Source organism: Euleptes europaea, chromosome 3 (assembly GCF_029931775.1).
Source record: "Euleptes europaea isolate rEulEur1 chromosome 3, rEulEur1.hap1, whole genome shotgun sequence".
Lineage (NCBI taxonomy): Eukaryota > Metazoa > Chordata > Lepidosauria > Squamata > Sphaerodactylidae > Euleptes > Euleptes europaea.
In genome coordinates, this window is record NC_079314.1 from 83,456,574 (window position 1) to 83,484,426 (window position 27,853).

General features: G+C 40.4%; 1 protein-coding gene across 1 annotated transcript; it reads right to left on the bottom strand.

Annotated features, from left to right (window-relative positions):
* Nucleotides 1–3,984: 3,984 nt before the first annotated feature.
* LTA4H (leukotriene A4 hydrolase) lies at nt 3,985–27,853 on the bottom strand. Its single transcript, XM_056846100.1, has 19 exons — nt 27,707–27,853; nt 25,234–25,364; nt 22,491–22,611; nt 20,773–20,841; nt 17,184–17,288; nt 16,970–17,022; nt 15,553–15,625; nt 14,972–15,112; nt 14,332–14,355; nt 13,599–13,669; nt 13,392–13,503; nt 12,325–12,469; nt 12,130–12,233; nt 10,903–10,973; nt 10,048–10,102; nt 7,253–7,345; nt 6,046–6,128; nt 5,138–5,242; nt 3,985–4,227 (listed from the first exon to the last, which is right to left on the bottom strand). Exons 1-19 carry the CDS (start codon nt 27,851–27,853, stop codon nt 4,098–4,100), a joined length of 1,833 nt encoding a protein of 610 aa, XP_056702078.1. The 3' UTR covers nt 3,985–4,097.

The following is a 27,853-nucleotide window of genomic DNA, read 5'->3' on the forward strand; positions in this document are numbered from 1 at the left end:
GCACCTGTTGCCCCCTAAAAATAAGAATAGGGGAGCATAAATCCAGAATCAGACAACGGAATTTGGAAGCCCCTCTCACTCAGCACTTTATTAATCAGAAGCATAATGAGAATGATCTTAGATTTTTTGCCATCTGGGTTTACAAAGGCAATTCTTTTGATGTTGACAACGTTCAAAAATTTTTACTTAGGCAAGAATTACGATTTATTTATTTATTTAAATCCTATCATCCTTATGGTTTGAATAATGAATTAGATTTTTCTTGTTTTCTTTAATTCTTTCAAAAGCATGGAGCTCATACAGTAATTTATTTCAGCTGCAATTAGAAAGATCCCTTGAGGGCTTAGCAGATATATTGGCAACACCTGTGTTTGAGTTAGCAAGCATTTTCACTGAGCAGCCCAGTTGGGAGCAGGAAGAGTCCACCTGAGATTTTATATCTAAGAAACTGCTGAATGAATATTTAAGGTATGCTCACTGTATCGGTGTTGATGCATAGTAATCTTTTTTTAAATGTGATGACTTAATTCTAGTTAAAAAGATTGCACTTTCACTATTGTAACCTTCAAATATACATCTTTGCTATTTGAGTGTTTGAGCCTTGTACTATTGTTTACTCACCCACCTGGATATTGGCAACCATACAGCGGTACCATGAAGATAATTCACAGTGGGTAGCCGTGTTAGTCTGTCTGCAGTAGTAGAAAAGGGCAAGAGTCCAGTAGCACCTTAAAGACTAACAAAAATAGTTTCTGGTAGGGTATGAGCTTTCGTGAGCTTTGATCTGAAGAAGTGAGCTGTGGCTCACAAAAGCTCATACCCTACCAGAAACTATTTTTGTTAGTCTTTAAGGTGCTACTGGACTCTTGCCCTTTTCTAATACAGCAGTACGTAACTGTGTACAGATTTGTACAGGATATTGGAACTTACTCGAGTATCATTTTATGGTGAAGGCAGTTTCAACTAAATTCGTTGATATCAGTAGTTCAAAAGCATCAGTGTAGGGGCTTATCCACAGGCCTTTGAGGGAAAGCGGTCACTTACTAAAAAGTACTTCTAAATATTTCCAGCTCTGATAGCAGAGTAAGGGCTGTGGCCTTTAAGGATACTCTGGATTTTCCCTTTCATTTTTAAAGAAAAGGAAATGTCTAGCCATTTTACCTACAAATGCCTTTTATGCATAGTCTGTTTCTGCTGGATCTGCTGCTATCTGCACAGTATTTGCAGTGGAATTCTCAAAACACTCTGCTGGGGGGGTCCTCCCCCCAAGAAATTCCAGGAAATATTTAAATAATTTCCTGACATTTTGTTACAGTCTTTTTCTTTTTATTCACTTCTCCTTAACATATGCAAACACAGCCACTTTTATGTCAGTGATCACTTACTGACTTCTCCAAACTCACTGTTTTGGGGAGGGGCTGTGGCCCAGTGGTAGAGCATCCCAGGTTCAGTCCCCAGCATGTCCAGTTAAAGGGACTAGGCAAGTAGGTGATGTGAAAGACCTCTGCCTGAGACCCCAGAGAGCTGCTGCCAGTCAGAGTAGACAATACCGACTTTGATGGACCACAGGTCTGAGTCAATATAAGGCAGCTTCATATGTTCACTGTTCTCTTGCTCATCCTCAAATATATCATCTGGATTCAGCATCTAAACAAGCATCCAAGTCCTCCACTCCCCCATGGAACTTTGTGTCCATAGCTGCTCTGGTTGGTTTTAAAAAGGATGGTTTTTACTCCAGGCACTTAAGAGGCAAGCATTCAACTCACACAATGTTCATTTTTACCTGGGATTTCCCCCCCTTTTCTGCCATGTTATGCTTTTTTTTTAAAGCTGCAGCTGACTTGCTTTTAATTATGCTTTTGGTGTTTTATTATTTTGATTGCCATTTTTAGCTGTCCTGCTAGTGCTGTAGAACCATGTTGGGTGGTGGGGAGAGGAATTCTCAAATAATAAGAATCCGAAAGAACAGAATTTGGCTCGAAATTTACCTTAGTAAGTAATGCAGAGTATATGGGTTCACATCCCAACAGCTGAGCTGGATATCTCTTACCTAATACAGACAGTTTCTTTCCTGTTCTAAGAATCTAGTGCCTGGGTGAGTCAAATTGGCTGTTTCATTGTGGCGGCTGCTGTTATGGAGTAAAATTCCTGTTCCTGTGACTTTGTGCTCTGGGCTAATAGTAGCTATGCTATAATGGACTCTTCAGACTCAGACGTATGTGCTTTAGCTGTGATAGAAACGCTCTTACGTTCTAAATTTCTTTAACATCTTACTTTTATCAGTTGTATTAGTGTGCTTATGTATTTCAACCCTCTGACAAACTAAGCACTTAAATCCTCTATACAGGCTAGTTTTATGAGAAATACCCCCCAGTTCAAAGAAGGCTAGTTTGGGGTGGTGACAGATGGCAATTTTAGTGATTGAGTTTTTACAGGCAAAAGATTAAGGATAGGATAGAAAAACCTGCCTTATAAATATAACTGATAAAAGAATAATGAAGTACTTGGAACCCTCGATGTATGCTAACTTGTTTGTTCCATACTATTCATCCATCTGGTCACATGCACACACACACCCATGAAGACATAGACTGAAAAACAATAAAGATGTTTATACAAAAGATGTACCAAACAAAGCCAAAGCCGGTGCCAAGAGGGAGGAAATATACTCTTGACTGCCATTCTCACCAGACCCACCAAACTAGAATTATGTCTCACTAAATACTAGCAAGAATAGCCTAGTTTCTCAGGACTCCAAGTTATTTGGACAACTTGTTATTGCTTATAAAGGAGTCACTCTTCTCATAATCCATCTGGACCAGACTACAAAAATTACGTAATATGTTCATCCTCTGGTATTAAGGTTACTATATGGTGTAATGGAATGCTATCCAAATGTATTATTTGCCTGATCTGTGAACCTAGAGGTCAATTAAGAGTGTAGGTCATGAAGTAACTATCAAAACATAACCTTTAGACCACAGCAATCTAAACAAGCGTCATGTGGGTAGCAAGACTGACAATGCTTTGCATGGATTTATCTGGCACTGGAACATCTGAATTCAGGCAATGCATTTAGTAGATTTTTCTATAACAGCTGCCTGCAAGAGAAATGTACGTAGTCATTAAATTTAAAGATAGGTACTATTTTAAATAAAGCAGATAAATTTTGACTAGTTTGTAGTCCTATATGTAAGGCTACATAGGAAATTTTCTGCATGTATAACAGGAGATTCAGACAAAGAACTGATTGGTATACAGTCTTAACATGGCCCATACTTTCCAGCAATCCTCACAAAAGAACGCTATACAAGGAGAAACGTGCAGGTGAGAGGAAGCCAACCATACATGCTGGATAGATATTCTCATATCTGCCTACATCCTCCAGCCCAGTGGTAGAGATTCATTTCCTAACTTCCATTAAGTGAAGGGCATGCTGCTCCTTTCTCTACAAGGGAAAGAAGATTGAGTAAGGCATTCTTTACAAGTAATTCTTCAGAAATACTTTCTTGGTCAGTTTCCAACCAGCACTATGTGAAAATAACACAGAGCAACCTTTTAAAAAATGAAGAGTATTAGCAGGACATGTTGTCTTGTCTTGTTTGTGGGCTTCCTAGAGGCACCTGGTTGGCCACTGTGTGAACAGACTGCTGGACTTGATGAGCCTTGGTCTGATCCAGCATGGCCTTTCTTATGTCCTTATGTTAATTTGCAAGTTAGTTTTGCACAGTATTAAGTTGTATGAGTTTAATTGTGGTTATGGAAACACAAATTGATCTATCAAAAGATTTATTTCTTCAAATAAGATTTATTTCTTCAAATTACAGGTAGCAAAATGGTAGCAAAATGTTACACTGTGTGGTGTACTAGTAATTATTGTGCCAAAACATTTTTAACGTTTCCAGTTGCTGGTTTTTTTTTTTAAATTTTGGAGGCAGCACAAGATTGAAGTTGTACAGCATCACCACAAAGGCCTTAATTTTTTCAGCTTCAGAACAGAAATCTGGGTTAGTAATCAAACATGCAAGTTATCATGATTGAGGGAGATGGGAGCAGAAGAGATTTTGCAGGAGTTAGTCCTTAGAATTTTGCAAAGGTTAGGCTGTTTGTCCAGCCACTTCCAAGTCTCTGGCAACCAGCATTGCAGTCACTGGGTGCATTTCGGCTCGATGCTGCTGGAAAGCACTGACAGCTTGATCACGTGACTGGTCGAATTTATAGAGGTCCCTGCAACAAATTCCAAAACACAAAATTGATTAAAGTCTGGGTTAAATGTTTTCAGTTTAGTGCTAAAGATTATATTGCCAAATTGTAATTATTAGATCAGTGTGCATTTTGCATGAAGAACCCATAACTGGACTCAAGCAGATATTCATATCTGAAAAACAGCATAATATATTGTGTCCAATTGTTTCAAGATTTTGGATGGGGTGCTGAGTGGAAGGAGGGAACACATACAACAGGGAATCAACAAAGAGAAGATACAATAAGGTTAGTAGTCAGGAGTCAAAAACTCTTTTTGGAAGACCTTCCTGGCCTTAATACTAGAGATGTTGTCACCTGCTGACCACATAGTTCTAACCTGAAGGGACAGAAAATTATTATCCACCATCAGTTAAACACCCGCTCCCCATATTTAGAATTTAACATTTTACTTTAGATGCAGAATCTGGTATGTGAAAAAAGGGTTTGTAATATCCCCTGGAGAGAGAAGGTGCATAGCTGCTTTGTAGCAGTATATAAAGATAGCTGGACTGGGGGAAATACTGTGATCAAGCATATGCCAGCTTTGCAGACCATCTAGTTATAAAACAGGTCATTATGGTAGCTGCATTATTACCTTTCTGTCATGGGAAACTTGTATCAATTTGTGACATGTGGTTCAAAGCCCCCGCTCATTCCTCTATGACAAAATAAGGCTAATAAGGTAAGCTTTGTCCATACTTCAAAGCTCTGGCACTGGTAAAATTTTTGGAATGCCAAGGAGGAAGCTAATTTCTTTACTGTTTCAAAACCTGGAGAGTACAGAGGCACTGTGCCCATATTTAGAATTAAGCAGAGAGCATCCAGCAGTGAGCCATATTTTCCCCGATTTAAGAAAAGGCTTGCTCATTTGGAAACGAGAAGCCTTCCTTACTTAAACAAGGGGCGAGTAAACTTCATTCTGCCTTGTTCTGTAGCCATTTTCAGAGCTAGAGGAATGGCATCTTCCCATCTGGCTTGGATGCAGAGGCGCAGCCACCTGAAAAATAAGATTAGCCTTAATTTTATGTGAAGACCTAATCAAAATCCAGAGAATCCAGCTTCTGCAAAAAAACAAATGCCATTTTTTTACTAGATTATGCAAGTTAAGTATATGTACATTTTGCTTTATGAACATAGCTGCACACTTTATTCAGGCTCCCACCACCCAAGAATTCAGAAGAATTGTATTTTATATCAATAAGAGAATAGTAAACAATGTATAGCAAAATTGAATATGTGGCCTGTAAAGCAGAAATAATAGTCTGGGAAATATTATTACAGGAGTAAGAAGCTGATCTGAGCAAGGCTGTCAAAGATAGGACATTTTGGAGGACTTTCATTCATAGGGTCGCCATGAGTCGGAAGTGACTTGACGGCACTTAACACACACAAGAAGCTGTCTGGCAGGGTAATCCACCTCATCAGTTACTCCTCAATCACCACCCGCTGAAGTTTCAGCAGACACCATCATGTTTTAAGGTAGTCCCCAGTCATAATGGCTATGAGCATTTTTTTTTAGGTGCAAAATACAGCATGCTGAGAACAAGGTGCAATATCACACTTATTTGATATTTGACAATTCCAGTGATTATACAATAGGCACATACTTCCCTGAATGTTTTACTGTGCTATTCAATTCCAGGTACTTCTCCTTCCTTTTAAAGTTCCTATGAGAAATTCAACTTTATACTTAGTAACAACTTCCAACTGTTTGTGTCACCTACATAAACATTTCAAAATTACAGGTTGGATCCAAGGACTTCCACTTGGCAGAATGAGTTCTTTTCAGATTTTACTAACCTGAATCTAATTTCAGCATTGTTCACTGCATTGAAGTTGTAAACTTCCTGCATTCGTCTTACATGGCTCACTTGAAGAGGATTCTAAAAAAATAAAAAGGGACACAGGAGGTGGAGAAAGAAGGATCAAGATGACTGTGCTAGCCTAGGCATTTTACACCTAAAAACGAAAAGTCACGATTGTACCCACTCTACTGGGGTTACTTGCTTTTAAAGTGAAAAAGATGGAGGATGGAAACAAAATAGCATTGGCTCTTGACAAAATCCTCTGTCATGGACATGGCCAGGAATATAGGGGAACAGTTGTTGGTCTTGACTAAAAATCATCGAGGATGCTTCAGCAGACCAGAGAAAGGCTGGCTTGGTCTCTCAGTTAAACATGCCAAATCGGGAGTTCAGAGACCCAGAATAAAACAGCCTTGCAGAGAGACAAAGAACAAAGGAGTAACAGAATAATATGACCACTTAGATTAGAAATTATTAAATATATTGATATTAATTTTACATGTCTGGGTCCAGGTGCAATAAGCATCTGAAAATGGAACGAATGTCCAACTAAATACGGAAGTGATGATATAAATAAAAGATGGAATTTGTTGGCTGGGGTACAAAAGATGTATGAAAGAATCCCTACTTCTGATACTCTTTAATATGATCAAATGAACAAAGTTTTTATATATCTGAAGATGATATTTGAATATAGATAACTTTGTATGATGCTTGAAGTCCTTGCCTGTAACTTGCTTATTTTTGATAAGAAAATATAATGAGCTCAAATAATTGCTCTCCTTTAATGATTCATATAAAATCAGTGGATGATATTATATTATTTTAAGTTAGTATATGGTAAAAATGTAAACAATTATGTTTTAATAAAAAGATAAAATGGAGACATGATTCTTCAGTAATAGCTTTTCTTATGTACTCTACCTAAAATCCAACCAAAAACATTGTTGGGATGCACCTCTTTCCAGCAAAAGGGGGGGAGGTGGTGACCACTATAGCTCTTCTGTTATTATTTAGGGTGTTACAGACATGCACACGATAAAATCAAAGAGATGCCAGATATTTTACATTTTAAATGCTGTGCTAGCCATCCTAATGCATAGCAAGAAGTTGCATGAGCAACTGGAAAAATTACAGATGTTTTCTTCGCTACTTTAAGACACGCATGCACACAGATGCATGCACATACATACTGCACCCACCTCCAGCAGCAGCGCAAGGAATTCAATAAGCTGGTGAGAGGACATTGGTTTTATATCAGGTGCGTTGAAGGACCTGAGGTCACTTTCACTGGCCTGGAACATACAACAGGCAATAATTTGAAACACTGCTCTAAGAAATTCCAGGCAGGATGCATAATATAGATCTTGTTTCCAAACATTAGCAGTTCCATTCAAGATCACGGCACTCAAAAACTGCATTTAGAAATGAAATTACAGAAACAATAAGTGTGATTCATAGTACCATATGCTCAAGGGTTTGCAGTTCTCCTGCAGCAGGAGGTGCTTGCCCATGGGCATTCACAGTATGCATACAGGGAGCAGTCCCCTTGCTCTGGAAAGGGTTTGAACTGATTCCAAGTGATTTACCAAGTTTCCATACAAGTCACATTAAGTTAGTAACCGGACCAGGAAGTTAGGCAATGTTGATGCACCCAAGTTAGAACTGAACACAAGTTTGTTTGCCTACCCTTTATACTACCCACTCCTGGGTGCAGAAGAGAACATGGGAGCTACTGCTTAGGCAGAGCTATGTGTACACTTTGGAGAGACACTGTTATGAGCAAAGATGCATCATTCCCACCTTTGTACAAAAATACAAACCACCTTACCAGTTTCTCTCTCACTGCTACAAATATCAAGTAGCAAAAGATAAGGGTGAAAGACTTGGGAAATAATGCATTGCAAGCACAGGGTCACAATAGCTAGTGACTAAGTTTTCTATTAAAAATGGAATCTTGTCTTTATAAAATTATTACATATGTATTTGGCACTACATTTTACAACTGCAGATCAAGAAATACAAATTTGAGAGAAGGCAAAAATGCAACATTTACAATTTACGTATTTATTTAAAATATGTATTAGCTGCCTTTCTACCTTATCGAACTCAAGGCAGCTTACAATGAAACAAAAAAATAACCATAAAAACATACACACACAATTTTAAATAACAACTGAAGACGGACAATAGAAAAAGTAAATTAATCAAATGCTGACCTAAATAAAGCTGTCAACTGCCTCCTAAAGATCGAAAGTGGCATACCTCCCTGGGATGGTGCGTCCATGATCATGGGGCTGCCATCAAAAAGGCCCTCACTCCTACCAGACAAACTTTTTCACTGGTGGACAATCAAGCAAGTGTCACCCTGGGATCTTAATTACTGGGCAGGAACATATGGGAGAAGCATATGGTATCTAGCGGTCTTAGTAGACCAAACACTGAACATGACTCAGCAGTGTGTTGCGGTAGCTAAAAAGGCAAATGTGATCTTGGGCTGCATCAACGGAAGTATAGTGTCCAGATCACACGAAGTGATGGTATCGCTTTACTCTGCTCCGGTTAGACCTCACCTAGAGTACTGTGTTCAGTTTTGGGCACTGCAATTTAAGAAGGATGTAGACAAGCTGGAACATGTCCAGAGGAGGGCAACAAAGATGGTGAGGGGTCTGGAGACCAAGGGGTCTGGAGACCAAGTCCTATGAAAAAAGGTTGAAGGAGCTGGGTATGTTTAGCCTGAAGAGGACTGAGAGGGGATATTATAACTATCTTCAAGTACTTGAAGGGCTGTCATATAGAGGATGGTGCAGAGTTGTTTTCCGTTGCCCAAGAAGGTCAGACCAGAACCAATGGGTTGAAATTAAATCAAAAGAGTTTCCATCTAGATATGAGGAAGAATTTTCTAACAGTTAGAGCGGTTCCTCAGTGGAACAGGCTTCCTCGGGAGGTGGTAAGCTCTCCTTCCCTGGAGGTTTTTAAGCAGAGGCTAGATGGCCATCTGTCAGCAATGCTGATTCTATGACCTTAGGGCAGGGGTGGGGAACGTCAGGCCTGCAAAATCATTTGGTCTGGCCCTTCGTGGGTCCTGGCAGTTCTGTAGCTCAGAAGGATCTAAGACTGGAGATCCGTCCCCTCCCGTGGACAGGAATAGTCTCTATTCAAGGCAGATGTGAGTTTGTTTTGCCGAGAAAAGGAACCTTTTTCCCCCCTTGCAGAAGAGTCGTTAGCTATGGAGCTGCTAGGACCGCCCAAGAAACTTTATTAACCCTTTCCGACCTGGGCCGTGGAGAAACATATTCCCTCTGTACTACAAGAGGGCTGGGGGCAAAAGTGGTGACAATGAAGGGGTTAAAGGGGGCAAGGCCAGAATGCGTGTGCCCCCCCCCCCCCGAATTCTTAGCCAGTGTATCCTCATTTCATTTCGCAGGCAGAGGTAGCAGGAGCCGGCTGTAGAATCCAGCCCCAACCATGCGGAGCAGGAGTAACTCCTGTGTGTGGCTGGACGGCTATGACCAGCTGATGCAACGGACCATCCTGTGCCACCAGGTGGGCGAGTGAGCCACCGGTTGGATGCCTGCCTGCTTGCCCGTGCCAGGGGGATCATCTGGGGCAGCTGCCTGCTTGGGGCTTTATCGACTAATTTTTAAGTTGATAATTTTGTATGGCCCGCAAATGATGTTATAAATATCCAAATGGCCCTTGGCGGAAAAAAGGTTCCCCACCCCTGCCTTAGGCAGATGATGAGAGGGAGGGCATCTTGGCCATCTTCTGGGCATGTAGGGGTCACTGGGGGTTTGTGGGGGAGGTAGTTTGGAATTTCCTGCATTATGCAGGGGGTTGGACTAGATAACCCTGGTGGTCCCTTCCAACTCTATGATTTTAAGCTTGTCCTTCTGATACCCTGGTACCAATCCATTTACATGAACAGGTTCACATTCTTCAGGTGAAATGTTATGCCTGGCTGGCTTCATCGTATATCCACTGAATATACACTCACTTTTATCCATCTTTGGCTCAAGGCAACACAAACATTTGATAGAGTCATATCGTACCTGACGAAGACAGAGAAAATTATCAGGGTTTTCCTTAGATTTGTGGAAAGCACAACTATAGCACAGAGCACACATCCTGTTTCACCTATATTCTATTTGGACCAACTTCTTATCAGACTACAAACAGTCCTTTCAAATTCTTTGATGATTTCTTGCAGTGAAATTATTATCTACTGTGATGATTTCATTGTATAACAGAATTATGATATAAAAATGTTTAAAACTTGTTACAAACCACAAATGAAGCAAAAAAATGAAATCCAAGAGGAAGGCACCTGTAGGGTTAAACTACACACAGTACAAAAGTTCATAGTGACTAGAGCTCCAGATGGTCCTGAAAAACCAGTCATGAGAGGGGAGATATAGTGGATCAGGGCTGCAGCACAGGGAAGAAAAGGGCAGGTGAAGGATGAAGGAGTTACTTCCTCTCCTCCCCCACATGCTATTTCTTAATCAAAAATGGCCCCCCAGGCTACATCTCTGGCAGGGAGAAAAGCTAGGTGCCATACAGGTCCTGTCTTTCCCCCCTACAAAGAAATCAAGAGGGCCACTTTCAACAGTGGACAGTTCACTGGGGGTGGGACCAGAATTACTCCTGCCCCTTGTTCCAGAGCAGCAGCCCTAATCCATATCAGCTGTCCTTTGACTTCTCTTCAAGGGTCAAGTAACATGTCTGCAGTTCCAACAACAAACTCTAGCATCATATTTGTTTGTTCCTTGGAAACTAAAATGTTTTGAGATTGTCTTGGAAACATAAAGATACTTAGCAAGAAATAGCACAAGGAAAAGCACACACTCACGTTGGTTTGACTGGTGGCATGCCAGGGGTGTTCAGCCATGCATTCCAGTCCACTGTATCAAGAATGTCAACCTAGAAAAAACAAATATAGAAAGGAGACCATTCACACAGGACCTCAGGACTTTCTTGAAGTTTGGTAAAACATAATATCTGCTTTTGAATTAATGTCAGATTAATTTTAGCTACAAGCCATATAAGAAGATTTATATCAGTTTATTTTTGAATAGCTAATTGTGAGAACTGAGGGTTCATCTGTTCTCTTTTTTGGAAAAATGTTTCATTCAATATAAAATACTAACACTACTTTAGTCAGGCAGACCGTTACTCTACTCTTGAGTATTTTGTCAATGCTACAACTGATTCTGATCCCAAATTGTGTTATTCAGAGTAACATATCTGGCTTGATATCACTTTGCTATACTCAGCACATGAACACCAAAAAGGCTCAACTGAAAGCTGTGGAATCCAGCAGACTGAGCCCACTGAATGATTCAGCAAAATGGCTATTCAAGACAGACAACTCTGAGTGTTTTTTTGGAGACTGAGCTTTTAATTTAACCTTTTATTATGACGAACATGGATCAGCTTCAGTTAATCACAAGCTGAATACACAATTTGGGGGTCTCGCAGGTGGATGGTTCTCTGCAATGCATTGCTGTCATGTGGCAGGGGTGAGGAAAGTCAGTTACCTACAAGACCAAACTCACATTGTCATGGGTATGTTACATAATGAACCTCTCCTAGAGTATAAATACGATGAGTTCTGAACTATAAATTTGCATTCTCAGAACGTAATTCTCTCAATAAAGCCTTGTTCTTTTGAACAACACACACCACTGCATGCCTGAAATCTGTTCATCTGTACGGTTAGGACTGTTTCTATGAAGCTTGAACCTGGAAAGATTCCAGTCTGGATTCTCTACTCTGAAGAAAGGCCAGTCACCAACACAACATGCAGTTTTCCTTGACCCAATGGGACTTGGATAGTAGAATGAATGGGACCTATGTTTCGTAGTTCCTCAGGTTCTTTCCCCCAGCATTAACAATTGAAAGGAATATATTAAAAAGGTTAAGGACCCTCCCACCATCCTGGGGTAGCTTCTGCAAGTTCATGTATACAGTTGTGGGGTAGAAGGGCCACTGGTCTGACACTCAAAAGGCCATTCATCTTCTCCATTTTCAACCAATTATAGCCACAGAATCTTAAGCTGCAAGAGTAGCACTCAACCTTGTCCTTGAAATAGGAATACAGGAAATTCTTCCAGTCATCAGTCATTACACTCTTATATGCAAACTGCTGGATGTACGCCCTCAAGAAGCCAATGAAGATATCTAGGAGCAAATAAAGTGTTTCAACCAACAGCTGTAGAGTGCTGTCACAAGAAAAAAAGAAAGACTTTTAAAAAAGTTTCTTTGTTGATACCTGGTCCTCCAAGAAGTTGCTCAAGATGAAGCAGTAAAGCAGAACCTTTCTCATATGGAACTGAAGAATATGCAACATCAGGGTCTACTTCCTTCAGGTTAGGGATCAGATTAGTCAAAGGATTTGTGCCTCCAAGCGTATTTATCTAGAACACACACAATTATGAAGACTAAATGGGTGTGCAGTTGGAAGGTGGATTCGATGGAAATTGTCAATTAAGGGTGGATCCAAGCCCTCAAAAATGTTATTGCACCACACAAACATACACACACACACCGCTCTCAACCAAGCTGCTGAGAGAGTCTCAGAACAAGTTTTGCCCAAAGACAGCACAAATCTATGATTCAAGCAGCCCATTCCTGAGGTGGGGGTAGATAGATGACGGCAGGGAACAGCTCAGCCATGCTGCCTCCTGAAAGGCTTCCTGGCTGGAAAAATACAAGAAATTTTTTTTTTGTACAAAGCCCCATGAAACTCCCCGATAGGGTTTCACAGCTATTTTCTGGAAGCCTGTAACTGGACGCCTGCAAAATGTCATGTTCCCGGGGCAAAAGGGGTTTGGAAGCTGCCTAAAGGCAGCTCCACCCTCAGGAACACTCTCCTGGCTGCCGATGTAAGGTCTTGTGCCAGAAAAACACTGCCGGGGAGGCAGCAATAGTATGGGGCATGTGCTGCTGCGCTGCTTCTCATCTCCGGCATAAATTGCGCTGTGCCAGCAGCCGTGCCACTCTGGACAGTCCTACAGGGTTGCCTTAAGTCAGCAGTGACTGGACAGTACTTTCCACCACCAAATAGCAGTGTATCCTCAAATTATTTAAAGAAAGGAAAATATATACCATTATAATAATAGCCATGTCCCGTTATTTAAATTGAAGACAGTTTACAATAAGAACACCTCTAACTGGTTATTTTAATGCCCTGAAGCAACTTCTTAATATGTCTGTTGTCAGGTGCTTCACCTTAATGTCAGGGGCTAGAGACTTAGTCCTTGTCTTTATGAACATGCATGCTCTGTAAACATGATTCTAGACAGTTGAATTATTCTTTGGATAGACAGAAGCACTTACAGTATTTTGTAATTCTCTCCAGCCTCCCAGAGCCTGGAATTGCCTAAACTGTTCGCCAAAGAGCCGGCCACCAATTCGGCGCTCCAGATAAACAGTGTGTCCTTCATTTAGCCTAAAACAGCAAATAACTTGATTTGGTAACCTGCATGAGATTCTGTAGAAGCAAGATTCACCCCCAACCATTTTAAACATTTTGATTTCACCTACCAAAAATGCTCCCACGTTTTGTTTGTTACCAAATTCCCGGTCCAACTATGAGAAATTTCATGAGCAATAACCTGAAAAGCACAAAAAGATCAGAAGTGTATTGTGATCTCCCTTCACTCACAGCGACAAGCATGACCAGGGGCCTGGAGACAAAGCTTTACGAGGAAAGGCTGAGGTACTTGGAAATGTTCAGTCTGGAAAAGAGTCCTCCTCACTGCTTCTCTCTTCCTCCTACATCTGATGCAAAGTTACTTCTTGGGAATGGGGGAACCAGCAGTCTTTGTGAGATTTAGGCTCATGATAGCCACAAATAGCTGGTTATTAAGCCAAGCTTTAACCCAAGTTTGGAAACCATGATTTCAAAAGTGCAGTTTTGGAAGCAATTCCTACACACAATTTTGGAGTTAACTGCCCATAGACTTGCAAGTGGGCTTTAAAAATCAGGTGAACTGATATTTTTAAAGGACAGGAACAACCCATAAGGGTTCTTCAATTTTCCGAAATGGATTAATATTATACAGCAATTTGCACTACTTGCAGATCCCTTTTAAATTTAAGAAGACAGAAAGACTATCTGCTGCATGCAATTTAAATTTTAAGCCTGCTGGCAGAGTCTTGTCTTGGGATTTTACTAATTTTGTACACCACCTAACTTTTCAGGCACTTAAATTTTGATTTCACACAATATATGCAGCATCTTCAGTTTCAGCAGATGAATATACCTTACACTTACACTGGATAGTGATCTGTCACCAGCCTGCAAAAGATAAACAAATTAGGAGTTATTAAAATGTTTATACCTCAACTTTCCCACTGTCAATGGTGTCTCAAAGTATTTACAAATACCAGTGAAGCTGATGCTACACACACATTTTAACTTGACCATAAAGTTGGCAGTACAGACCGTAAAAGCCTCCTTAGACAATAAGGCTTTATAGTACCTGTAGCGCTGTGTCAGAGGGTGCTTATCCGGTATCTTCTGGAAGACTGTTTCCTAGTACAGGTGCCACAGATGGGGAAGACTAAGGCTGTGGCAGATAGGGGTCTTCAGGGAAGGGAAGGGACATTCAGAAGAAAGGTCTCCTAAGATCTAAGTCAGTGCACATGCTTATACTAGAAGAAGTGGTCTTTCAGGTATGTAATTCTCAGGCCAGGAAACACTTCATATATTACTTCATAAATTCAAGTCAAACTCATGCACCATACAACGGAGAGGCCCAATTAGAAACTTATTTGTTAAATTTGGGCAAAGATAAGGTGAGCTTTAAGGCTGTCATTGAACACAAGGTACTATATAAGCTCTAAGACTTAATTGGGTTCAAAGTAATACCTGAAGAAAAGTAAGCTACGTAATCTGCAAAAATGACACTTACCAGTAATGTAGGAGTCACAAAAGTAAGGCAGGGATTCTCCATACCACCATATGGAAATGATGGTGGCAAAACTAGCAAGTCGTACTGACCCCACACATAAGGTCCTGCAAGGTCTTCTGCTATTTTTAACATGGCTTCAGTCTGAAATAAAAAAAGAATCTGGCTCTTAATGTTCATGCTTGATATTACTATTTAAGGTTGGGTTTTTTAAAGTAACTGCTAGGCATATAGAATTATCATGTCTTGCTTTAGATAGGCTCTCAGAACACCCATTGTTTTGTTCCTCTTCAGATCTTACAACCACCAAAAGGAGGGGGGATGACATCTGCAAACTTAATATTCTACAAAACAGAGGGAGTCAATGGTTGAAGATGTGCTTTACATGTGCAAGGTGCCAGGTTCAATCCCCAGCATCTTTAGTTAAAGGGATCAGGTAACAGGCAATGTGAAAAATCTCTACACGAGACCAGGGAAAGCTGCTGCCAGTCAGAGTGGATGCAACTGGCTGATAGACCAATGATCTGACTCATTATAAGGCTGATTTGTGTGTTCAGCCACATAATCAAGAAGTTCTCACCAACCTCTGCAAATTCATAAGCCGATTTTTCCACCAGCTCCTTTTCAGCCCACACCAAGGTTCTTGGGCCGATCTCTCTGAAGAATAAAATTTAGTTAGAAAAACCAAGACTGCCATCTTCAATTTGATGACTTTTCATCTCACAGATTGCAATGTTAAATAAAATTATAAATTGAAAACATTTCTATGACACCTTTCCACCCAATTCAGGGTCCACAAGGTGGTGACCATTAAAACACTTCAATCATTAAAAAGGATTTAAAATACAAGTATATATAAAAATAATTGTGAAACACCAACCTATGAATATTTTAACAGCTGGCATACAAGGTGGATGCAGAAGCGTTACCAAGGGAGTCATAGTCGCTATATAGTCAGGAAATGGGTATCATATTGTGATATGGAACAAACTGCACAAAGACATCAGCCTTCTCTTGCAAGCAAGTTCTACCTGCCAGCCTGAAATCATGATTAGTCATTATGTGTGCACCATTATGTGTCTACACTGGCTATTAGAATCCAGAGTAGTACTCAAAGCTGTTTACAGTATCAATTTAAATGCTTTCTGCTGCTCAGCAATTGGGCCATTACTGGAAAGGCACCTTGTCCAAAATAAACTCAGCAACATGTGCAGATTGTGTATAACTTCCCCTTCTCCCAGCAACTTGGCAGCAATGTCACGATAGCAGTGAGGAAAAGGGAAGCGAAAGAGCCTATAAACAAATTCTAGAAAATTGTTGCCCAAACAGCTCGCAGTCTTTGTTTTGGGTAGTCAGAAGTTCAGTATGACAGAAAAAATCCATCTGTCTATTAAGCATTAATATATTATTAGGATCAGCCTAACAGCCACAGCTGCACAACAGCAGAAGTGTTTGGTGTGGCTGTGAGGCCTCCTGGTTTAGATTCCTTCTCAGCCATCAATCTCATAGGACAACTGTTTCTCAATTCATATAAGGAAAAGGGAGTTTGAACACATGTTGCAACCTACTCTTGAGTCTTTGTGATAGGACAGAAGAACATTATGAAGTAATACCTCTCCTTTCCTTCCTTTTATCCCTTAGAAGCTCCTTGATCCATTGATCTTGAGCAGCATAGTTTTGAATCTAATGTTTTGGGGATATAAGGACTGAGATAAATTTTGCCACTGCCAATGTAGCCTTGGGATCCCTATCACTTAATAAAAAAGGCATTATATCAGACACAGAGGCATTAAATGTATGTTATTAAAAGAGGAGAGATATATCATGCTCTAAGGTCCTCATAAAAACAGCATTCCAAGAACACATGAGCTAATGAGTCAATGGAGCCAGAAGAACATGGACCTTTCCAAGTCTGGTAAATTCCTCTCCAAGAACTCGAAACTAAATACCTTTAGATGCTACAGACTGTTTATTTATGAAGGTATGACTAGCAACACTCACCTGCTTTCTAAAGCACCAACAACTAAAGCAATCAAATAACAGGGTATTGGAACCTAACCAAAAGCAGAGAAACAAACTTATTAAAACAGAGCTCTAAGTCACATTTCATATCCTCAAATATATTTGCTGACAAAGTCATTCAAGGACATCATAAGTCAGTATTTTCTAAATTCTGTAAGAGACCTGAGTGTACTGAATGTGTGAACAATTGTACCGTTTGACTGAAACGATATATCTTCCTAGTGCTATCTTCTGGATCAGGCTTGTCTCCATCTCTTTTAGCACTCATAAGAGCCACCAGCTCATTTGGAACAGATATCTAAACCAAGAACAAAATATATGTATAATTACTATTGGAGTAAATGTTGAACTATTCAGCACCTCACATGATATTATTCCTTAGAATGCCAATCCTAGAGCAACTCGGTTCATCCATTTCACAAAAAAATTTCCTCCTACCATTTTAGATTAATAATAACTAGAAGCTTAGGCAAAGTAATTAGGTAAGCTGCTCTGATACTTGCAGATCAGCAGTATTATTGGATGTTAAGCCAAGGGGATGTAAGCCTCTTGCTGTCTTTGTGCTGCGCCCTGTTACGTTTTTTTATATCTGGCTTCTGCTGCTTGCTCACGTTTTGTTAAGTGGAAATGGGGGAAACACCATCTTTTAAGTACTTAAGCATTTTAGACATTATTAATCTGGGGTTTATAGTTTCTACTTATCAGTGTATGCTCTGTTTTATCTAGTGTTAGCCACTCTGAGCCTGACTGCATTAAGAGAGGGATAGAAAACTGAATAAATAATAATTTCCCCCATCTCTCCCCAGATTCTCAACTTTTATCCTGGTGTACTGTAGTACCAACATTTCTTGGGAAGGAAAAGAACACCTAGAAGTAATACAGGCTGATACTAAAAGGAATTATTGAATGGAACAGCCAATAGGTGACTTTTTGCCCATGTTCTCATCTTGCGAGTGGCTTTTCCTTTTAAATATGTTGTCCCTTTTTCTAATAAGCTCAAGAACTCTGGAAACCAGCAATGCAAATCAACTTAAGCAGAGAATCCATATTGTACATCATCAACAGCTTAAAATTAGTAAAATCAGAGCTTTATCTGTGGAATGGCCTCCCCAAGGGTATGGAGGTGGTTCATATTTATGCAAGTTTAAGGCTTTGGGCAGAAATTTAACCTTGTGGAATCCTGTTGGAGTGTCTGTGTGGTTTACTGAAACTGGCACTATCTATTGTAGTTTGTTCTTCATGCTTTTAAATTGTCTGTTGCATTCTGGCCAAGTTTTTGTAAGGTGCTTTGAGCCACCATCACTGGTAAGAAAAGAAATACATAAATGTTTCAATAAATAATCTTTTTAGTGCCATTATACATTATAATATGTGGGTAAGGATTGTTTCCCATATTAAACACCAAGGAGAGCATAACTGAAACATCTTGTATGAGCAAAAGCTTAGGACAAAACAGCTGAGTATTTTGTATCAGTTACACAAAAATGCTGTTGTTCATGAATACCATGCATTTCCAAGGGAAACACTTTTTGGCACTACTCCTCATAATAAATTGTTTTTGAAGGGAAAATCAGTTATTTGTTTAACTGTGTGAGGTCTAGAGCTACTGTTCTCTGCTGATGTATGAATATGACAACTTTAGAACCATGGTTTGTATTCTTCAGTTCCTTCCTCTAATGCAACCTCGTAGTGCACCACACCGCCTGTCTGAAATCAGCATGCATTTCCATGAAGCTAGGGCCCTAGAGATGTGGACTAGGAAGCTCAAACCCAAGGTGGCCAGCTAACAACACATTACTGTGCAGGTTTCTGATGGAAGACATTTCAAAGAGAACAGAAACTTGAGTAAAATTGCTGACTATAAAAATATGGGCTTTTCCATGCTACACCACATTTGAACTTCCACATTCTGCAGAGCTAAGTGGTGAAACTGCATACATTGCAACTTTTTAGTTCTACTTAATCCTCCTTTTATAGTACTTATCACCTAACATTTCAGTGTCATGATGGGGCTGATCTGTTTCTCATACTGCAGAATAATTTAGGATGCTAATCTGGGGAGGACAGGCATCCTGCCTTGTACAAGACAGTTATGTTTGATAATCTCCTGGCCTCTTCCAGTATCCTTTCAGCATCCTTACTGATGTCTTTTTAATATTTCCTAAGGCCCAAACAAGAGTATGGAGGCCATGGGAAATGCTATCAGGTTGAGATTGCTAAACACTTTATACACCTTGCACACAAGCGGAATTATTTTTAATGGAGCATACAAGTTTAAATCCAGTTTACATGTTGAACAATTTCATGGCTCAAATGACTTTTAGGTTATGGGACCTTGGGGTGCACATTTTAGGGAGAGAGAATTCAGTTTTTCTGTACTGGAAAACCAAACAATGAAGTGCCATCTGTATAGTAATACTCTTGGCAGGACGGCCCTGATAATACTGGCCGGATTCATTACACATGACTGCACTCTTCTATCAGAATATTCCAATTAATTAGCCTACTTTAGTCAAATATGGGGAATAAATCTCAAGAACATGGTTCTTCCAGTTTCACAAGTGTGTTTAGGTCAGGGTACAGATCTCCTGGCACATGTGCTGAACAGTGGTACGGCAGATCATTTTGCTTGGTGCCCAGGGCCAGGCTGCTACCCAAGGGACCAAGGCAAACTCCTGAGGCTCTGGCAATACTGCTGGGGCTCACCTCGGACCTAATGCAGCCCTTGTCTCTTTCCCCTATTTCTTTCTTTTTGCCAGCATACTAACATCTTCTCAGGCAGAGACAGGTTTTTTTAAGCACATTGGTCAAAAAGGTTGCCTACCTCCAGCTTAGGCATTAAAGCATAGGAAGACATCTTAAAACACTACGTTCCCCAAGTATAGCTACCAAACTTTCAGATCAAACTATTGTGGTCTCTAAAAACATTGTTTTTTATTATTATGGTCTTTGCAAAGGCAGAAATAAGACTGGCTCAAACAGCGTGGTGTAGTGGTTAAGAGTGGTGGTTTGGAGCGGTGGAGTCTGATCTAGAGAACCAGGTTTGATTCCCCTCTCCTGCACATCAGCAGCGGAGGCTAATATGGTGAACTGGATTTGTTTCCCCACTCCTACACACGAAGCCAGCTGGGTGACCTTGGACACATTACTGCTCTGTTAGAGCTCTCCCAGCCCCACCTACCTCACAGGATGTCTGTTGTGGGGAGGAGAAGGGAAGATGATTGTAAGCTGGTTTGAGTCTCCCTTAAGTGGTAGAGAAAGTCAGCATATAAAAACCAACTCTTCTTCTCCTTTAACCTTTAGTGTAAAACAGCAGGTTTCTGCAGATCCAGGAGAAGCAATATCTACACCCCTGCATACTCACACACTGAAATTGTGCTATTTTTTGAGAGAGCAGCATTCTTCAGATACAGCCCAATAAGCCAACTAACCGGAACTGGACTCACAACAGATTACATTTGCAGCTGAGTTCCACGACTGTAAAAAGTGAAAAGCACAATTTGGTACCTTGGGGAAAAACCTCAGGGGAAGACCTTGGCCTCTAGGTCCTGCTTGGTGGCCAGTGTATGAAACAGGATGCTAGATGAGATGGACCACTGGGCTGATACATCTAATCAGCTGAGCCCAGCTACATATTTTAGACTGTGAGCAAATACACACTTTCATACTTGACCATACACCAGCAAATTTGTAATGCTTCACTAAGAACCTGCAATTTGAATTATGTACATGAACAATCCAACTGTGCACCTTGGAGATACAGGGCTTTTGGTTGTATCTACCTCTGCATAGTATGTTAATTTCACAGCAGGCGTATCTTGGCAGGGAAGAACAGCTCTGCAGTGATGAGCCTGAGGGGGGGGGGGGGAAGACACAAAAATCAGAGGTTGCTAAATTTACAGAAGAATTTTGCAGTAAACCACAAGAAGCGGTTCCTAATATTGAAATAGATTAACCACCACCAGATGTCTAAAACTGCAACAATTCAGAGATGCGCACAAGCCAGATGCTCCAAGTACTCACCCGAATTCATCAGGCTCTCTCCTCTACAGTGGGCCCTGCTGTCCAACTTGCAACTACAGAAGGCAATTTGAAATTTGGCAGGAGAGGCTGTTCCACCATCATGCAAAGCTAACAGGACCTCTTTAAGGTAGCCTACAATCACACTTTGTACACTCATTTTTCTTCTTCATAAAACAGAAAAGCATAAACCAGTCTTTAAAAAAATAGCCTAAGAAAATGCACTTTCCAGGGATCGTTTAGAGGATGAAGGTAGAAATATGAAAACTAGCAGTAGGGGGTGGAAGACTCCAATTTATGTAGGAGATACAGAGCGAACCTCTCCAGAAACGTGCCCAAGGTACTGGGGTGGATCCTACCCCTCCAGTGAGCAATGTCTGAACCCTTCTTATAGCCTAAGGCGCCTTCCTTTAACAGAAGAGCCACTTAAGTTGGAGGAAGGCTCCAAACTTTGCTCATTCAAATGGCAGGATCTGCTCCACTATTATATACCCTTAAAATCTTATCGGTCTCTAAGGTGCTACTGGACTAGAATCTAGCTCTTCTCCTGCACACCAACATGGCTACCCACTGAAACTATCTTCTAAATGCAATCACTATTTGACAGACTATTTTAAACATTTAAATTAACTATAACACTAAATATAATACAAAGAGCCTTTAAAGCAAGGATATTGCAAAAAATGCAAAACAAAAAACCCCAACAAAATAAGTAACACCAACTCTCTTTTATGAAATGTTTAGTCTAATGGTCAAAGATGACTTTTAGCCTGTAAAATCAGCATGAGAGTTGTCAAACATCTCTCCCACCCCTTACATAAGCCATATACAGATCCGGCACTCATCTGCACCTAGTCCAGCAAGAAGTGACAGGAAATTTTCTTCTTTAGGGTTCTTCTGTCCCAAGGCCATGGGGAAAGGCAACATAATTAGTACATAATTTAGATGGCCTGTTACTTTGGCCTTTGGTAACAGATGTACAGCCTTTTAAATATTTCACTTGGCACTCCAAGACAATACAAGATCTTAGATGTATAATGTTGTCATCTTTTTATTTGCAAAGTGATTCATAGTTGGATACGAAAGCCAAATGACCTCCTTTTCTCAAGCACCAGGTCTATAACTCCTCCAAAAGAGAAACAATGGATATGTCATTTCACAAAATCACATGCCAAAGGCAAAAGTGAGTCCCTCCGTTATCACTAATTGACCCCTTTTTTGTCTCAGCTCCCAGCTAGCCCAACTGTGCAATGAGACGTTACCATGCAATGCATTCTAAGAGAAAAAGACATTTACATTCTGAGAATTTTTATGTCACATAGTACAATTCTGTTGCACACACTTAAGACAGAGCCAGTTGCCAAGTCTCAGCTCAAGAGATTGCAGGAGACATTGTCTGGCCCAATATAAACAGGGTAGCATCATAAAAAAGTTAATAACCTGCAGAAAATGATAGAAAAGCACAACACAACTCGCTCACCTGAAACTGGCTGAAGAGAAATGGATGTCTTCTTCCAGATGTTTGTTCAGGAGAAAGCCATTGGAGTGCTGAGGACTTCGGAGAAGTTTCAAATGAGATCTCTACAACCACATCTTGCCCCCTGCAAAAAAAAAAAAAAAACCATTACTCCATTTTATTGGTTGGTTTTATATTGGCATGCACATGTGTTTGAGAACTGGACTACAGCAGGAAATATCTTGGCTTCATTGAGTTAAAATCTTTTTTAAAAAAATATATGAAAACTTTATGTTTACCAGTCTTATACATCAACAAAACACAAAAACATATCCACAATACAACAGACAAGATCATATAGCTTTCATATTTCCAAATGACACATTCAATGGTACAATCCTCAACATTTCCTCTTAAGCATTCTTCCAGTTTGATTGAGCGCCACTAAAGAAGAAATGGCTGCAAAGTCTTAATAAAAACTTCCTGAGCATTACCTTATTCATTAACACACTAAACCAGGCTTTATGAACCCAAACTACTGAGCTTGGCCACATGCTGTTTTCATCCAATATTGTGCCAAAATCATTCAAGCAGCTACAAGTTCTTAACCAAATTCTTTATTCTTTGTTTCAGATGTCTGGGAAGCTGTCCCAGCAGGGCAATTTTAGAACTGCATGATAGTTTTTCCTTTGTAATTTATTATAGCATTTTAAATACATTCATATATTCTTTTGCTACTGGACATTGCTACCTTATTGCGGAGGGGAAATAAGTGAACTTTAATAGTATACCTCCAACACCCCTTAGAGAAGACAATTTCCATTTTAGCTACTTTATCCTCTGTTATGCACAATCTATACAAAAACTTTATCACATTTTCTCTTACAGTATAAATCACTGAAAACAATTTGTAATTGTGATTGGGCCAAGATGTGATTTGCTGGAATCTGAAACAACTGAGCTAATTAATTAATTAAAGCCCCTTGGGAAAGATTCATAATTCTTTAAACCATAGCTTATAGATTGTCCTTGGATAGGAAGTAGCCCCCACAGCAAGAAACAACATTGGCTGCTTGAAAGTTTCTATTGCAAAGGAATCAAGCCTGCCTGCTGGCATCAAAAAGTGAGTTCTACCACATTTTGAGACAATAAAAATAGCTATAACGAAGGCTTCTCTGGGCTCCCAGTCAACAGGAATAAGTTTGCCAGAATGGTCTTGCACTTCAGTCTGCATGTGTGTATAGTGCTGTCAATTCACAGCTGGCTCATGGTGACCCCAGCCAGAGGCTTTCAAGCCACGTGAGAATCAAAGAAGGTTTGCCATTGTCTTCCTTGGTAGTTTCGCTCCCAAATACTGACCCTGCTTAGCTTCTGAGATCTGATGAGATCAGGCTATACCATGCTGCCTTCCCTCCCACCTCAGTCTACAAATGTCTAAATGCTACTTTAAAATATTTTTTTCAAACATGTATTCAGGCAATAACTATAACATTGCCCACCAAAAAAAACCCTTTTTTAAGGTAAGCCACACTTAAAAAAAATATTGCATTTTGCAAAGTGTAATAATTCTATAGGTCATAAGCATAAAAGGGTAAAAACTTTATTAGAACTGGATTGCTTTTGTTGATTGCCTTATATTGGCATGTTTTATTGCCTTATATTTATTTTTGGATTATTTATGTTATTATTGTTACAATTTATGTTTACTGCTGTTTGCTTTGTTATGGTTTATTGTTTAGTCATGAGCTGCCTTGAGAGGGTCTTGAGGTGGGATATACATTTTCTAAATTAACAGAGCAGGGCCTCACCCAGCTTCTGTCTGAAGAAAATAGCAACTAATAAGAACTAGAAGGGAGCACTAAACTAATAAAAACAACTCCTTTGCCATAAAGGCACTGTCAAGGAATATATACACAATCTGTACACTTTTCCAGCAGAACACCAACAACTTCAGTTACCTACAATATAACCATGGGGGTAATTTTTTAAAAAAGCATTCAGCAGAATGTGCTCAACAAAGACTTGCAACATAAAGTTAGTTTTGGATTGGAGGCAACTTTTGTCAGATGGGTTACTGTCATTCAGTTAAATTTCTCAAGTTGAAAATATTTTTAATTAAAGCTTGAGCCGTGATCCTTCCTTTCCTTTGTATAGTAGTGTGATAGAAGTAATGAGATTAAGTGGATATGGCATTCCCTAAAGAAAAGGCTCCACAACCCCCCTCCCAACAGTTACAGCTTTTGATGTTAGGCTGGGATGACCTTTTAGGAGGGCTTTTTGTACAGGCTGGTAGAAAAATGGATCTCCTATAAAACCTGTTTTTAATGCTGATTGGTTATTTAAAACTGTTTCCACTGCATTGTTTCTTAGACACTTGATAACACTAGTGACATGCCAAGGACTATTCAAAATCTTTTGCCCCAGTTTTATGCTGCTATTTTCAATACTGGCATAATATTACATGCTAAGACATTACAGTAGCATAACATCAGGCTATCTTAGGCTGTTACAGCACTAGATATTCCCAGCGATGTATTAAGAGTTTGAGAATGTTATAAAAAACATCACTTTAAAAGGGTTTTTGGATGCCACGGCTAAAAAATGGTTGTAAGACGTCTTCACAGCTAAAGGGGCCAAACAAAGTGCGAACAGTATTTTTTATAACATTTTCAAACTCTTAATACATGCTATCTCATTAATTCTTAGGACTAGGCCATTAACAAGGGTTTTCAAACATAAAGAAAGGAGGACACATTAACAGACATACTTCCCCAGCTCAAAAGGTAGTGTGATTTCCATTGGTGTTCCTTTGAAGCTGTGATGTTCCCCAAGAGCAAACGTTGCCTCCTGTCCATTGACAAGTACTTTGTGTATTGTTAGATCCTTTGTGTCCAACACCTGCAAATAAATAAATGAGTTATACATTAGCCACGTACAGAAATTGCTCAAACATCTATCGACAGTGAATCAAACAAATGTAGAAGAACCTAACAAGTGTCCAATTAATCACAAGGGCTTAAAAAAATACAAAAATTTTGAGAGTCTGGTATAGAGAAAAAGTTAATTATTAGATGTGGACTAGACAGGTATTCAGAGAGTTAATTACATCAAACTCTCAACACTTGTATTATTGCATTACAATATGTATTTTTCTTTTTAAAATTAAGTTTCAGAGCACAAAAACCAAGTTAAAAAACAAAGTAATGAGTTTTGCAAATCAGGCAGACACAAGTTCAAGCAACCTTTGTTACCCCAATGGGGCAAATAGAGGGCACAAAAAGAATTCCATCCTTCCTTCCCTACGTTTCAGCGCCACTCTAAATTGAGGGCTCTGCAGCTTGCTGTTTACCAATAAAGTACAATTCATGGCTCTCCCAGCATCTCTAATAGGGAAAAAGCAAGCATTTTACAAAGTTTCTGTGTAGTATGGTGTGTAACTGTTACAAGGATATGTGACTGTAGCCATGTTCTGGCCAGTTTACACATTATTTGTCTTTAAATGACAAGGACAAGATTTCAAAAACAGCTCTATTCAACCGCAAACATATCATTCTGCAAAGTCAGATGCTTTTCACCTTGAAGTAGTTACAAAAAGCATATCTTCTTTGCAATATTATTGCACAGGACTAAAGCCAAACAGCGAACGGAAGATTTCACCACCTTATTTTGGCTCAATTATTAAATGCTTTTGTAGCCAAAATGTTTTGGAAGAATGCACTGAAAACCAGAAGTTTATTTACACGAAAGCAGCAATGAGTAAAACTTTCTGTAACGTAATCCTCGAGGGTCATCGAATATTTGAGAGGGTGAACAACCCTGATGGAAGGCATCCCAGAAACTGACAAGAAAACACGCAACCGGTTTGCAAGCCAGGTTTTGGTGCAAAACAAGCTTTGGACTCAGTCTCTGTCAACAGTTCAGAACTAGGTCGAGACAGAATTAAAATGGCAGAAACAGCCTCTCTACCAACCTGAGGATTTTCTTACCATCGACCCCATAACAGCTCCACGCAGACCCCAGTCTTACAAATTGTACCCATTGCATTTCATTGTGTTTCAACCCCCACCGTGTAAAAGTATTTTGTGTGTGTGTGTGGGTCTGTGGACACACCGAGCATCTGATGATGTGGACTCACAGACAAAACAGCTGACGCTATAATAAATACTCTGACAGGCGACTTAAAAAAAAAATCTTAACCAGTAAAACCGAAACTCCAGGGCGTTTGCTCCTGCAAGTAAAGATACAGTATCAGTGAGTAGCAAAGGCCAACGCTGAGGAACCTGAAACGTTAGGAAAGGGCAAAGGCGACATTGCTTGTAACTTTATAACCGCACTGGAATCGTGCCAGCTTTCTGTAACAAACTCTTAATACATGGCTGGGAATACAAGTGCGGTAACCCCCAGTTAGGGTTACCGCACTTGTATTCCCAGAGATGTTTTAAGAATTTGAAAACGTTATAAAAATACTGTTCGCACTTTCTATGTATTCCCACCAATGTATTAAGAGTTTGAAAACGTTATAAAAAAATTCTGTTCGCACTTTCTATGCATTCCCACCAATGTATTAAAGAGTTTGAAAACGTTATAAAAATACTGTTTGCACTTTCTATGTATTCCCACCAATGTATTAAAGAGTTTGAAAACGTTATAAAAAAAATACTGTTCGCACTTTCTGTGTATTCCCAGCGATGTATTAAGAGTTTGAAACTGTTATTAAAAAATACCGTTCGCACTTTGTTTGGCCCCTTTAGCTGTGAAGACGTCTTCCAACCATTTATTAGCCGCGGCATCCAAAAACCCTGTTAAAGCGATGTTTTTTATAACGTTTCCAAACTCTTAATGCATCGCTGGGAATACAAAGTGCGGTAACCACCAAAGTCTAGTCTGCTTTGGAGAGAGAGAGAGAGAGAGAGAGAGAGAGAGAGAGAAAAAAGGGGGGGGGGCGATGGGGTATTCTTGACGGCCGGCATCAGCCAGAGAGGCACATGGGGAAGAAACACGAGCGTGAGCTCGTGTTTCTTCCCCATGTGCCTCTCTGGCTGATGCCGGCCGTCAAGAATACCCCATCGCCCCCCCCTCGGCGTCCGATGTGAAGCTACAGACACCCCCCTCGCGCCGAAGGCCCCCCCGCCCCGCCCCCCGGGCCCCCCGCTGGGTCTTCCCGCGCGGCTCTCCGCAAGGAGGGCCCTCGGGCCCAGCCACCCACCCAGGGCCCTGCGAGGGAAGGGCGGCGGCGTTACCAAGCAACGCAGGCTGTCGCGTTCCGCCCGCACGGTCAGGGCCGCGGCCCCCCGCAGAGAGCGGCTCTCGAAGTCCACGCGGCAGCGCAGGTGCAGGTGGTGGGCGCGGCAGGCGTCGGGGGCCGCGAACGAGCTGGGATCCGCCAT

Bases quoted from the DNA above. Each gene is read 5' to 3' on its own strand.
- LTA4H (XM_056846100.1), bottom strand. From the start codon at position 27,853: ATGGCGGATCCCAGCTCGTTCGCGGCCCCCGACGCCTGCCGCGCCCAC. The intron at 13,504-13,598 runs GTAGGTGAAATC...TTGCTGTTTTAG, and splicing joins AAAACGTGGGAGCATTTTTG to GCTAAATGAAGGACACACTG. The intron at 4,228-5,137 runs GTAAGGAAGGCT...AATTTGTTGCAG, and splicing joins TTTACTCGCCCCTTGTTTAA to GGACCTCTATAAATTCGACC.